This window comes from Tupaia chinensis, unplaced genomic scaffold, assembly GCF_000334495.1.
Source record: "Tupaia chinensis unplaced genomic scaffold, TupChi_1.0 Scaffold000320_2, whole genome shotgun sequence".
Classification (NCBI taxonomy): domain Eukaryota; kingdom Metazoa; phylum Chordata; class Mammalia; order Scandentia; family Tupaiidae; genus Tupaia; species Tupaia belangeri.
The window spans coordinates 2,972,352-2,987,467 of record NW_006159814.1 but is presented as its reverse complement, the minus strand read 5'-3'; the positions used below and the strand labels follow the sequence as shown (position 1 = coordinate 2,987,467).

The window sequence follows — 15,116 nt, the reverse complement described above, 5'->3', positions numbered from 1 at the left end:
CCCGCGCCCTGGGCTCCCGGGAGCGCGCGCAGCTGCCCTCCTTCCGGACCGTCTGCAACCCGGTAGCCTCATCTGGTTGCAACCCCTCAGAGCTTTGGACGAGCTGGTCGGGTGGACGGGACCCTTCTTGAAAATGGGGAAGCCTAGGACGACCCCATACCGTCCTGCAACCTTCAAACAAGCAAACCTGTTCGATGAGATGTTTCACACCTCCGAGGGGGTATGCAAACGACATGTGTTTCCATTTTCTTCCAATCCTCACTGAAGGCCCGCAGCTGGAACGTATGGAAAGCAGCTTTTTTACCTGGTTAGTGACCGCCAGAGGCTTTCAAGTGTTTAATACCACATTTTAAAGTTTTAATGAAATATTTATAATGTAAACTCCAATGAGTGGGAATTATTTGATAACGAGTTTAAAATGTACTATTATATGTGTTGTACATAAAACCGGAGGTCTTCTTTTTTTCTTTTTTTTTTTTTTTGAGAGAATTTTTGCTATAGTGTGCCTGCACTCACCAGAGGGACAAGGGGAATGGCCACACCGCAATTACTTTTTCTCCATTCTCCTCTCGGGATCTTGGGCACTCACGCACATGCGCCCGGCGTGAATTTAAGACACAGATCAGGACTCGAACCGCGGTCGACTACATGGGAGTTCAGCGACATAGCCATTATGCTAACTGCTGGTCCCAAGCAGAGGTCTTTTTTTACACCAAGAGCTTGTTATTGAGCGAAGTAGACACACATTTTTTATTTTTCTTTGCTGTATTTGGGGTTGTGAAGAATAAGATGTGGACTCTGATGCTACTTACTAAACACTTGATCCTGCAATTCTCTAAAAATAAACCTTTTTTTTGTTTGTTTGTTTTATTCCTCTTTGATTATCTCATGGTTATTGTCTTTCCAAGAATCTGAGACTTTTTGCTAAAATGTACTCAGATTTAAGTTTAAAATTTTTTTGACAGGAAAACAGATCCTGCTGGGACATTGATAAATTGCTTTCCTCTGTCCTAACTCGTCTGGTGAACTAAAACAATGTGTGATTTTATGTGGAACAAAGCTTTTACAAGATAAATTGAATCACAACGATAGTATACAAAATAGCTCCCCATTTGGGTTCATTGGAGGGAAAAAACAAAAACTTAATAAGAATTGTTTCCAGAAACATTCACAAGCCTTGTAGTTGGAAAATTGGTACTATTGACATTTGGTTGTGTGAGTGCACACAAGGACCATAGAAAGTTTAAGTGCATTGGGTTACACGATAGCAAATATTTTTAATGTATTTAATTCACCAATAAACTAGACTAGCCTTTCCTAAATCAAGCTAGATTCTTCCACTTTCCCAACTCTCCTTCCTACCAGTATAATAATAATTTTTAAAAGGTGGGATCAGCAGTTAGCATAATGGCTGTCGTCGCTGGACTCCCATGTAGTAGACCACAGTTCAAGTCCTAGACCCAGTGGCTAAACTCACGCTGGGCACATGTGTGTGCGTGCCCAAGATCCAGAGAGAATGGAGGAGAAGGGATTACAGCCCGGCCATCCTGCCTAGGGGGTGATTTCTCACTTTCTGTCTCTCTGTCTCTCTTGGGAGAGTATATGTGCCCTATAGCAAAAACCTCTCCAAAAGAAAAGGTCATCTGTCACAGGAAATTTTTAATTTTTTAAATTAAGTGTTTATCTTGAATACAAGATATGTAAACATAAAAATACGTTAAAGTTGGGCTGAAAATAAGAGTTTATGGAGAGCAAAGACAGAAGAGATAGAAGGAGCAACAGGGAAGCTGATGCAGCTTGGCTTGAGCTCATCAGGAACCCTTACCCAGCCTGCTATGAGGGAGGAGGAGCTGCTGCAGCCTTGCTACAGCCTCAAAAAACCAACACAGGGTTCCTGAGATCCCAGAGACAGAAGGGATAGACAAGAGAAACTGTTGTACCATGTATGCTGATGCAGTTCTGCCCTTCACTGGTCCAGAAGCAATAGAAAGACCCAAGTCAACTGGCTTGAGCTCATTAGGGAATCTCAGCCCAGCCTGCTGTGAGGGAGAAGGGGCTGCTCTGGCCCACACCACACAAACTAGTCTACCACCTTACATTCTACCTCTCTACTCAACCTCTTTCCACCTTGGGAGCAGAGAAGCTTTCTATGCAGTAATCAAACACTCAAAGATAGGACACGAGGAATTCTCTCCACACAACCTCCATAGTATAAAAAAGAGAGAAACTCTGCTTTGAAAACCTGAACTCCAAACTCCTACTCTGGATTCCACACTCCCATCCATAGTAGAGGAGAAAAACTGGCACAGAACTGGTGCACACCACAGGGAAGGGCATGCACACACAGCTATAGAAACAGACTCCATAGAAGTAGGAAGGATTGACTATATTACTAGATAACTAAACATTGAAACAGAGCCTCAAGAAATAGAAGGAAACCAAGAAATACCTCCTCCCACAAAGGAACATCATAACTCTTCACCAGTGATGAATAAAACTAAGAGATTACAGAAATATCAGAAAACGAATTCAGAATATTCATTGTAACACATCAGTGAGATGCAAGGGAAAACAGAAAACCAATTCCAAGGGATGAGAAAATTCTTCCATGACTCGAAGGAGGAACTCCATAAAGAGACAGACACCTTGAAAAAGAACCTAGAACTTCTAGAGTTAAAGAATAAGATGTAGGAAATAAAAACCTCTCTTGAAACTATCAACAGCAGATTAGACCAAACAGAAAAAAGAATCTCTGATCTTGAAGACAAAACTTCCAATTTAGTCCAAGCAACTGAAAAAAATGGAAACCATTAAAAATCAGGACAATATATGGGAAGTCCTAGACACTATTAAATGGCCAAATAACCACATAATAGGCAAAGGCAATAATTCCAGAAGAGGAAGAGACAGGCAAAGACATAGCAAATGATATATTAGCTGAAAACTTTCTAAATTTACAGAGGCATGTGGACATCAAAATCCAGGAAATGCAAAGGACACAAAATAAATGAAAGAAGATCCTCTCCACGGTATAGCCAAATTGGTAAAAAATCAAAGTCAAAGACAGCTTTCCAAAAATAGCAAGAGAGAAACACGAAATTACAAAACTAACATTGGACCTCACAACTGAAACAATGCAGGCAAGGGAAGAAGACACATTAAAAATGCTGAAAAAAAAAACCCACAATTTTTGCCAAGAGTATTATACCTGATATGATTATCCTTCAAATGGGAAGGAGAAATAAAATCACTCCCAGATAAGCAAACACTGAAAGAATTTGCCAAAACTAAACCAGCTCTTTAGGAAATACTTAAGGGAATATAATGCCAGGAAAGTTAAAGGGACATAAATAGAAGTAAGAGGACACAAAACAACTAGAAGAAAAGGATAAGTTCACACATATCCGTAATGACATTGAATGTCAGGATTAAATTTCTCTACTAAAAGGCTAAAAATGCAGATTCAGCTATTCAACACACAAGCAGGTTTAAGTAAAATTCACCAATTATTTAATAGACAGTTGTCTCCACAGGTTTCAGTTTATTTATTTATTGTAACCATTGCTCATTGTATAAAACTAGATAACAGAGGAAGAGCCCAAAATGTTCCGAGTAGCTGAGTCTTTCTTTGGAATGAATTTAAAGAAGGCTAAAACCAAGAATATTGTAAAGCCCCTAAGTCACCAAATCACTGACTTTACCATGTATTCACTTTTAAACATCTCTTCCCAATTTTGTTCTGTTTTTGCTTGAGGACTTATTTCTTTATGCATAGTACAGTACTGTTGTCTTATAAGAACTCACAGTGAGTGATTAAAAATTTTCTTTTTCTGTCTCTTCCTAATGAGCTGTTGTTAGGTATAATTTTTACCTAACTGGACCAATGATACCACAGATCTTTTCAGATTATAAACTCTTATCTCCCACAGTCCTCTACATGAAAATCACAAATTCTTCCTTCACTGGCTATGTTAATAATATCTTTATTTTCAAAAATCCATCCTCATTAATTTATGAGACTTTGTTGTCTGATTTTTAATCAAATTTTTTTGGAACTGTATTTCACAGTCAAGAACATCATAGACAATTCAATACATACTTCCAGAATAACCAATGGAGAGGGTTCTGAATGTTCACAGTGTAATATAATGTTAAATATTGAAGGTGGTGAATATATTCATATCTATATACATAGATTATTATATACTATTATTATATAAATGTATTATATACATCCATTTAAAGAGTAATATAATGTTAAATATTGAAGGTGGTGAATATATTCATATCTATATACATAGATTATTATATACTATATACATCAATTTAAAGATTATTCTCTACACTACAAAGATGTGTAATGATTATCTGTAAATCATAAGTTACAATAAAAATTATCTGTATAAAAAGTTTATGGAGGGGACCAACAGTTAGCGTAATGGCTATGTCACTGGACTCCCACATAGTCGACCACGGTTCGAGTCCCGGACCCGGTGGCTTAAACTCATGCCAGGCACATGTGCATGCGTGCCCAAGATCCCAAGAGGAGAATGGAGGAGAAGGGATTGTGGCATGGCCATCCCCCCTAGGGAGTGACTTCTCGCTTTCTGTCTCTCTGTCTCTCTCTGTCTGTCTGGCAAGCACACGCGCCCTATAGCAAAAACCTCTCAAAAAAAAAAAAAGTTTATGGAGAAATTGGAATTAAATAAAATTTCTCACTGTTGAAGAAAATTTTCTTGGTATATTTGTTTAAAGGGATGATACTAGGAATCAAATTATTGTGATTTTTAAACTCCATTTTGGTATAATCATAAAGAGGGACATAATAGTTTTCCTTTTCAAATGCCAATATTTACAATGCATAGGAAAATTAAAATTTGCTATTCTTTCAACTTATATTGAAAAATGTCATGTAAGAGTGTGCATAACTTTTTTAGTTTCCTTTGAGGTAGTATGATAGAGGAAAAAATCTGGAGATTATAGGTCTAGAAAAAACACCGTTTTTTTCTTTACCCAACCAACTCTCACAAACTCTCAAAAAGATTTTTTAAATTAGGTAAAGGGTAACAGGAAATGTTTATTTTTTGGGGGGTGGTAGTTTGAGAGAGGAATTTTTGCTATAGGGCACATGTGCTCGTGGGAGAGACAGAGAGACACAGCAAGAAATCACCCCCCAGGGGGCTGGCCATGCCACAATCCCTTCTCCATTCTTTTCTTGGGATTTTGGGCAAACATGCACATGTGCCTGGCACGAGTTTCAAGCTACCAGGTCTGGGACTTGAACTATGATTGTGTTTTCCATGAAGTATGTATGGCCCTGCTGAAAAAGAGCACTATCATGTTGACTTAAAAAAACTATTTGGGGCTGGTAGGTGGCGTGGTTAAAAGTGCTAGACTCCCACATGGCTTACCAAGGTTCAAGTCCTGAACCTGGTGGCTTGCTTTCTCACTCCCCATCCCCACCTCTCTCTGATTAAACTGGAAAATAATAATATTAAATAAAGTCAAATAAAATATATATATATTTTTAAAGAAACTATTCAGTATAGCCATGTTCAAAATAGCATTATTTACAATAGCCAAAATGTGGAAGCAACCCAAGTGTTCACCAGCGGATGAATGGATAAGCAAAAGGTGGTATATACATGTAATGAAATATTACTCAGCCTTAAAAAAGAGGGAAATTCTGACATAGGCAACAACATGGAGAAATCTTAAGGACATATTTTGCTAAGTGAAATAAACCAGTCTCAAAAGGATAAATAGCAAGTAATTCCACTTAAATGAGATATCCAAAGTAGTCAGATTCATAGACAATTGTTAGTTGCTAGGGTCGAGGGGCAGGAGAAATGGGGACTTAGTGTTTAGTGGGTACAGTTTTGATTTGGAAAAATGAACAAAGTTCTGGAGTGGATGGTGGTGATGTTTGCACAACAATGAGAATGCACTTAATGCTCCATAACTGTACACTTGAAAATGGTTCAAGTGGGGGGACATTAGGTAGTGTGGTTAAAGGCACTGGACTCGCACATGGCCAAATGTGGCTCAAGTCCTGGACCTGACACTTGAAACTCATGGTGGGTGTGTGTGCGTGCATGCCCAGAATCCCAGGAGGAGAATAAAGGAGAAGGGACTGTGGCATGGCCATCCCCCCTCAGGAGTGATTTCTCATTTTCCTTCTCTCTGTCTTGTTCCAGTGAGTACATGTTCCCTCTGGCAAAAACCTAAAAAAAAAAGCTGGGGGGGGGGGCACTTAAAATGGTAAACTTTATGCCGTATTTTTTTTGGAGAGATTTTCACTATAGGGCACGTGCACTCACCAGACAGGCAGAGAGAGACAGAGAGACAGAAAGCGAGAAATCACCCCCCAGGGGGGATGGTCACGCTACAATCCCTTCTCCATTCTCCTCTCGGGATCTTGGGCACACACGCACATGTGCCCAGCGTGAGTTTTAAGCCACTGGGTCCGGGATGCGAACCGCGGTCAACTACGTGGGAGTCCAGTGACATAGTCATTATGCTAACTGCTGGTTCCCTATGCCGTATATTTTAACACGATAAAAACAAACTATGCCAGGTGGCATTATGCTGGTTAAGGTGCTGTATCCCACATAGCCAACTATGTGGTTAAAGTCCCAGATCCAGCAGCTTAAAAAAACATGCAGGTCATATATCTGTGCATGCCCAAATTCCCTGAAGGAGAATGGAGGAGAAGGGACTTAAGGTATGGCCATCCTCTAGGGGGTAAGTCTCACTTTCTCTCTCTCTCTCTCTCTCTCTCCATATATATATATATCTCCAGCGAGCACACATGATCCACAGCAAGCTAAAACAATCAACCAAAACTATGCAGAAGCCGTTAGTCTTTACTTAAAAAAAGAAATGAATTACAGATTTTTTTTCAAAAAGTCAGTTATACCTTAAGTTAAAAGCAAATTGAAGGAAGAACCCATAATTAATAAGTGACATGTTTGTACAAATAAGAACATGCACACCAAGGTGATTTAATATTTGTTTAATATACGAAGAGCTACTGAAGAACCACAGAATACAGTACATAGGTACATTTGACTCTTTAAAGAAGGACTTTAAATTTTAACCAGATTTGAGTAGCTGTTATTAAACTGCCATTCGACCTAAGTAGATTAACAGTACAATATTTCATAATGTACAACTAACATACTTTCCTGCAATTCTGTTTATTGCATTATGCTTATGTATTTCAGGATTTTCAGGTCTCAGCTGGAAAGGTAATCCTACCTGCTGGATATAGGATTCATTAGATCTTCTTACCTTAAAAAAAAAAAAAAAAGCAATAATAAAAACTCTAATACATTACTTATAGATAGAATGTATATTGTTTTTTCTTTAGAGTAAAAGCTCAGAATGGGTTATAGAATAAATACTCTTGGGCTTTGGAAAAGTGAACATAGAACAAATTAATGGAAAATCCTTATGTATGGATATTTGTAAAATCACAGTTTGAAGAAATCTTCAGAGTTCTCCTGGTTGGCTGAATGTCTAAAATAGTTACTTCCCCTGCCATGAAAATAAAGTGTTTATTCTGTATTCTATGTGTACACAGTGTTTGCTCAATAAACTTGTTACTCATGACTCATTACTTAGTTCAACAAAATTTTGTGGGGCCTTTCAGAATGATGATAATGGTAAAAACCCATCAGCAGAAGCTTTTAAGTGCTCAAGATATGCAAGCCATAGTTACAGACTGAAACTGTTGACCCCATTGCTGACAGGTATGAAAATTTGGACTAGGGAAAAAAAATGACAAAACAATCAGGAACATCAGGGACTTCAAACACTAGATTACTAGATAAAAGATTCCTGAAAAAGATTCTAAATATGTTTCACCCATTACAACTGGAATTCATGTTTTAGCAAGGTACATACCTGTAGCTAAGATGCCTAACAAATGTTTACATTGATTGAAAATGCCCAAGAGTAGTTCTTTTCTACTATCTTTCCTGTTTTTCTTTCCCTTAGCATTTTGGTCTTTTTTTTTTTTCCCCCTCCTTTGGCAGGTTAGAGATCCTGCTACATTGATCTAATTAGAACACTGACAAAATTGTACTCACTACATGGAATAGAATACACAAATGAAAAAATTCAGTTAGCAAACAAACTTGGAAGAATGTTCATTCTCATGAATAAAATGAGACTGATCACATAGCATAGTGGTTAAGGGAACTAGATCCCACATGGCTGGTCCCATTTCTAATCCCCAGAGACTTGAAAAACACACCAGGTACATGTACATACCTAGAACTTTGGCAAAATAGAGAGCTGGAGGAAAAGAGATTGTGGCATGACCCTGCCTCATTGAAGGAGTGCTTTCTCCCTCTCTCTCATTGTCTCTCTGGTGAGTGCACAAAATCCCCTGGCCTCTTCCAATCTTTGCTGTCCATCTCTATCTAGTACTATTCTCGTGTTCTTTGCATTCACACATGCATTTGTTCATTAATTTACCTAGCAGATACTGAGGGTCTGATCCTAGGCCTGGGAAAAAAGTGGAGAGCAAAAATCAAAAATAATGCCTACCCTTACAGACATTGGTATGGTCTAGCAGTGTAGACAGACATCGCCCAAAGTCCGCATGAGCAAATGTAAAATTACAAGAGTTCAATGTTATGATCATGCATGAAAGGAAGCGCCAGCTTTGAGGTCAGAGGGTACTTGACATCCCTGAAGAAGTGACAGTTTGAACCCAGATCTGTTGATGACTCAGAGGTTACCCAGATAAAGAAATGTGTGTTGGGACTGTCAGTCAAGACTGTACTCTCCCCTTTTAGAGGTAGACACACAGCACCCCCCCCCCCCCCCCCGCCCCCCCCCCCCCCCGCCCACCCCAGGCCATTCAGATGCTTTCCTGCGTGGAGGATCTTGTATGGTGTGACCTGAGGACAGAAAACCACTACAGCTGCTTGTGCTCAGAAGCAGTCCATGGGTTCCCACCTCACAGACTCTTGAATGACTTGGTTCCTGCCCTGTCCCAGTCATGGTTGCCTGCTTCCCCTTTGATATTGTAGGTTGCTCTTAGTTGTTTGTAATTCAAGAAAGAACCCAAATTTACAAAGAGTAGAGGTTCCTGGACAGAGGTTAAGCTAAAGGCCTCCTAGTGGGAGAGACCAATTTAACAGGCCCACCCAAATAGCCCCAATACCTAGACTCTTCCCTCTTTCTTACCCCACTTGCTCACTCTGTCTTCTTTTTCTGAATATTCTAACATCCTACCTTCACAGTTTGGTTATATATGTCTTGGTACATCCACATCCACAGTTTTGTGTTTTTAAGAAAGAATAGAGAAAGATGAGGGGAGTGGGGAAAAGAAGAAACAGAGAAAGGATAGGAGGGAATTGAAGGCACTGGGAAAGAAATTAAAAAAAAAAAAAAAAAAAATAATCATCTCCAACTCAGATATTTCTCCCTTATTGGAAAGTGAGGAGTCCTCTCAGCTCCCCAACCCCCCACTATGGCCTCACAAAGCCTGCCTTGCAGTATTGTTATGGGTCTGTCTGTCTTGGACCCCTGGTGGATAGGAAACTCCTCTGGGACAGAATCTTACCAAACTACTCATTTTCTTCTCCATGGTACCTGGGTCCTATTCCTTAATGTAGTAGATGCTAAAAAGATATTGGTTGTTTGACTGAGATAACTTAAAAAAAAAAAAAAGTTTCCACAAAGGTGGAGAGAGAATAGAAATTTAGTGACTTCTTAATTATACATTGATGGTGACCTACTAGCAAGGTCCCCTATGAATAACTTAGAATTAAAATTTAATTATTCTTTGAGATCTGTAATATTACCAAGATTTTTGAATCTTGATTTTTTTTGAACAGGTGTCCTAACAAGAAGTCATATAATGTGGTGAATATAACTCAGAAAGAACTGGATGCAAATTTTTGAGTCTCATCACCTACTGATGAGTAGTTCCTATAATCTTGTACCTCAACCACTCTCTTGTTTTTAGACATTACAATTATTTTTAATATTCTACTTTTTGACATAATTTTACAAATATAAATCTCAGAGAGGAAGCTTTTAATTGAATTTAGACTTGTTCCTTAGGATTGCTTCCATAAAATTATTATTTTTTTTCCTTTTTTGTTTTTTTTTGGAGAGGTTTTCGCTATAGGGTGTGTGCACTCTCCAGAGAGACATTTTTTTTTTTTTTTTTTTTTTTTTTTGCTATAGGGCGCGTGCACTCGCCAGACAGACAGAGAGAGACATAGAGACAGAAAGCGAGAAATCACCCCCCAGGGGGGATGGTCACGCCGCAGTCCCTCCTCCTCCATTCTCCTCTCGGGATCTTGGGCACACACGCACACGTGCCCGGCGTGAGTTTTAAGCCACCGGGTCCAGGACACGAACCGTGGTCGACTACGTGGGAGTCCAGTGACATAGCCATTACGCTAACTGCTGGTTCCCCATAAGTAAAATTATTATATATAAAAAAAATTATGGCTCTTGATATGCAGAATCAAACAGCTTTTCAAAAAGACAAAACTGGTTTTATGTTCCAACCAATAACATATGTGAATTCCCATAACATATTTTTATCAGGATTTTGTGAGGATTTTTTTTTTTAATTGTCAGAGGATGAAAGTGTTCACCAAAGAGAGAGAAAAAGCATTGTCTAACAGGACATAGTCATGCCTCAATCCTTTTTCTTCCTTTTCTCCATCCTGTCTGGATTTGGGACATGCATGCACAAGTGCCCAGCATGGTTATCAATATGCTGGGGCTGGATTTGACCCACTGTCAGCCATGTGGGATCTAGTTCCCTATACACAGCACTTAACCACTATGCTATGGGGCCAGCCTGTGAAGGTTTTGTTTTTAATTAATGGCTAAGTGGTGCATGTGATCATGAGAAACGGACAGAGAGAGAGAAGGAGAGAGAGAAAGAGAAGTAGAAAGTAGCCCCCAATGGGGCATGATCACACCACAATCCACTCTCTAATTCTCCATCCTGTTGGGATTCTTGGCATGTATACACGCACACCTGGTTTGTTTTTCAAGCTCCAAGGGCTGAAATTTAAACCACAGTCAGCCATGTGAAATCAAGTTCTCTTAATCACTTGACTATGGAGCCTGTACCTGTGGAGAATTTTTTTTTTAATTTGCAAACTTGATATAAAGAAAGTAAAATCTTGTCTGCTTTCATGTGTTTTTATTATTAATGAGATTGAACCTATTTCCCAGGCATTTTAAAACTAGTTTTGTTTTCTCCTTGTGTGGATTATCTATTCCCATCAACAAAGCATTTGAGTTTCTAATTGGCACTCTGCTTACCAAGCTTTAAAATGTTCCTTAAAATGCTGTTGAACTTTTGCCACCATGTAGTCAATGAAATTAGAACTCCCAGAACCTTCTTCAAGAGGGATCTTGAAGGTGAAATTAGAAAAAGGCAGAATGCTTAAGTTGACCATTGTTTCATCTTGTTTTGAAACATTTCCTTCCTGAACACTTGGAACTACCTATAGGAGAAAGATCATACAGTAAAAGATCACTAAATCCAGTCCACATTTAATATTAAATTAACATCACATTAGTGCATTTTTTTAAGGGACACCACCCCCCCACTCAGGAATCACTAGTCTAGTGCACTTCTTTTCTTTTTTTTTTTTTTGGAGAGATTTTCACTGTAGGGCGCGTGCGCTCGCCAGACAGACAGAGAGAGACATAGAGACAGAAAGCGAGAAATCACCCCCCAGGGGGGATGGTCACGCCGCAATCCCTTCTCCTCCATTCTCCTCTCGGGATCTTGGGCACGCACGCACACGCGCCCGGCGTGAGTTTTAAGCCACCGGGTCCGGGACACGAACCACGGTCGACTATGTGGGAGTCCAGCGACATAGCCATTATGCTAACTGCTGGTTCCCCTCTAGTGCACTTCTATATTAGCATTGTGTGTGTGTTTGTGTGTGTGTGTGTGTGTGTGTGTACGTGTGCACGAATGTATATGTTGGGGGACATATTTCAGGAAAGAAAGCCAGTCACTGTTGTATGTAATACAAAAAGCGTTATTGATTAAATATAAAAGTCATTGCACAGTTGTAATTTAAGATTAGAATATATGTGGGCCAGAAGATGGCATAGTGGTTACCTTGCTGGGCTCCCACATGGCAGTCTATGGTTCAAGTCTTGGACCTCGTGGCTTGCTTTCTCACTTTCTCTCTCACTCTTTCTCTCTCTCTGGCAAGTGCACATATCCTAAGGCAAAAACCTCTTAAAAAAAGACAAAGATTACAGTATGTGAAGATTAATGTATAAATATGTTTACTTCTCAAAATAACTGCAGCTTTTTCTGTCAAAAGCTAACAATAGTTATAATTTACAGCATTCTTGCTTTGTATAAGGAACCTGTACTAATCACTTGAAAGACATGCATTCTGAGGTAACCAGTAACATTCACATTTACAGGTGGAAAAGTGAAGGCCTAGAAAGTTAAGAAACTTTCCCAAGCTTACTTAGTGAGTAAGTTTCAGAATTAAATTTGAACTCAAATAGCCTTACTTGTCAATCTTCTCTCTTAGAAACCACATTGCCCAGGTTTCTTCAAGGTTATTTCTATCATTTATAGCCCTATAACTATGAGCAGAATTAGCCATCTCCAAATTAGAAAGCATCTCATGTTTTAAATTGATTTTTCTTATAGTGCTCTTTGTTTTCTAAAGACCATGAATTATATCAAGTCATGTCAACTGAGCAGAATCAAAATGGAAACCTGAATCTCTTTCTCCAGCTTGTTCCCAAGTTCAAGCATAAACAGTAGGTATTAAGAGAAAAATCAAGAGAGGACAAATAGTCTCTATATAGACTGTTGGGTCTCACCATTACCTTCATTGAATTGAAGATGTCCTCCATTCCTGATGTCTGGTTTACCAGTTCAGACACCCAGCCAAATTTCTCTCTCATCTGCTCCATTAGATATGTGGTGTCCTCCAAGTGACGCTGGGTCATCTGGAGAACTTGGGCATATTGCTGGTTGGATATGTTGACCAATTGAAGAGCCTCATCTAATTCTGTGTGTAGCTGAGGTACCTCAGGACAGTCTAGCCAAAAAGAAAGTCAAATGGTAAAGAAAGTTAATGGAAACCTGGGGTTCAGTGACATGGGCTTGAATTTCAGCCCTTACACATTCTATTTTGTCCTTTGCTCATGAGAATTTCCAGGTTATGCCTGTGGTTCTGGAGTATTTACTAACATTGCCTACATCAGTTTCAAAAGAGATCTAGTCTAATCATTAGTTACATGGTTTTATGTAACAGAAACTAGATTGGAGACAGAACTTGTAAATTCCACATGGCTATTACCTATACCAAGAAAAATAAAATGACCAAAACAGATGAAGTCCTATCTATTACCCTTCCACATCATAATCTATGTGTCCCCTCAAAAGGTAACTGCTATTGTGAATTTGGATATTGTATCCAAGGGGACTTAAACAAGTTCATAGAGGGGCCAGCAGGCGATGTGGTGTTTAAGGTGCTGGACTTCCACATGGCCGCTTATAGTTTGCATCCTGCACCTGGTGGCTTAAAAATTACGTGGGGCACATGCAGGCATGCCCAAAATCCCAAGAGGAGAATGGAAGAGAAGGAACTGTGGTGTGGCCATCCCCCATGGGTGGTGAGAAATCTCACTCTCCCTCTCTCTGTATCTCCCTGACTCTCTCCTCTCCAGCAAGTGTATGTGCCCTATGGCAAAAACTTTAAAAGAGAAGTAGAAAAATGAAATTAAAGTATGAGTTGGTTATGGTGCAAAAAATTTGAAATCCATGCATACTTATTTCACAGTATGTATTTTCTATGAACTTTTTTGAAGTCTCTTTGTATATGTCCACTAGTAGTAACCAATATGGAAAAGAGAAAAAGAACCACTTATAATGAATTCACTTAAAATTGGGGAAAAATCATTTGTGTTGTTTTAAAAAATACTTTATTTGCCTTATGATTATCAAAATTAGGTTACTATTCTACTTGTGTACTTAATCTTAGAACAAAGAATGAATCAAATGTTGATTGAAGAGGCAAAATTATTGCTTGATAACATGTATGAGAATTATTTGAAATAGCAAAACCTTGGATATGCCTTGAATGCATTTCAGGTAAAGAATGAATAAATAAATTGTGATATGCCTACACAGACCAACATAAAACAATGAATTAGAATATGTATTCACATAGCTAAATCTCACAAACTACACAAGTGAAAACCAAGTTGCAAAATAATATGTAGCCAATAATATTTATATCGTTAAGAAAAATTATCCAGAACTTGGAAGTCAGGCAATGGTTGCATGTCTTTCCAATGCTATGCTGAAGCATTGTTTAAGAGGTCCACCCAAAGATCACTTTATTCTCCAGGGAAATAGCCTTTTGTTGGATTTACTATTTACTGTTGATTAGGGCCAGATTCTTTGAGGTTAGATGTAAATTATGGATTGAAAATTGTAAGTTATTTTTGTCCAATGGAGATGTAAATTGTTTTGACAGAAAGGATAATAGCAAAGAAAAAATCATAAATACCAAATTCAAAATAGCAGTTTCTTTTTGAGGGTGTGAAGCAGTATGGCATGGAAGGGGTTGGAGTGAAGCTTCATCTGCTTCTGTAATGTTTTATTTCATAATCTGAGTGGTAGACACATGGGTTTTTACTATATCATTCTTTGTATATTTATGATAAAATGCATGCTACAAGTTTTAAATGTTGTGGGACCATGTTAGAATAGCCTTTCTTTTCTTTATATTTTACCATTTACCACAACCAACTTACAATGCGTTTATGCTGTTTTCTGATGTAGATTGTATCCATTAACTGATATATACTGATTATATTATGTATTTTGTACTATGTGTGTGTGTTATAAAAACATCTTTTTGGGAACCAGCAGTTAGTGTAATGGCTATGTCGCTGGACTCCCACGTAGTCGACCGTGGTTCGCGTCCTGGACCTGGTGGCTTAAAACTCACGCTGGGCGCGTGTGCGTGCGTGCCCATGATCCCGAGAGGAGAATGGAGGAGAAGGGATTGCGGCGTGACCATCCCCCCTGGGGGGTGATTTCTCGCTTTCTGTCTCTCTGTCTCTCTCTGTCT

At 38.9% G+C, this 15,116-nt stretch overlaps 2 protein-coding genes across 2 annotated transcripts in view; both read right to left on the bottom strand.

The window, feature by feature from the left end:
• The window catches only part of TYMS (thymidylate synthetase), a 13,453-nt gene extending 13,218 nt beyond the window's left edge, over nt 1-235 (bottom strand). Inside the window, exon 1 of the mRNA XM_006151619.2 lies at nt 8-235. Within this exon, the coding sequence (XP_006151681.1) occupies nt 8-235 (228 nt within the window). The remainder of the gene's footprint in view (nt 1-7) is intronic.
• Nucleotides 236-11,306: 11,071 nt separating this feature from the next.
• CLUL1 (clusterin like 1) overlaps nt 11,307-15,116 on the bottom strand; it is a 19,000-nt gene continuing 15,190 nt past the window's right edge. The window contains exons 5-6 of the mRNA XM_027773093.1: nt 12,859-13,073; nt 11,307-11,495 (exon numbers count right to left, since the gene is read on the bottom strand). Of these exons, the coding sequence (XP_027628894.1) occupies nt 11,307-11,495; nt 12,859-13,073 (404 nt within the window). The remainder of the gene's footprint in view (nt 11,496-12,858; nt 13,074-15,116) is intronic.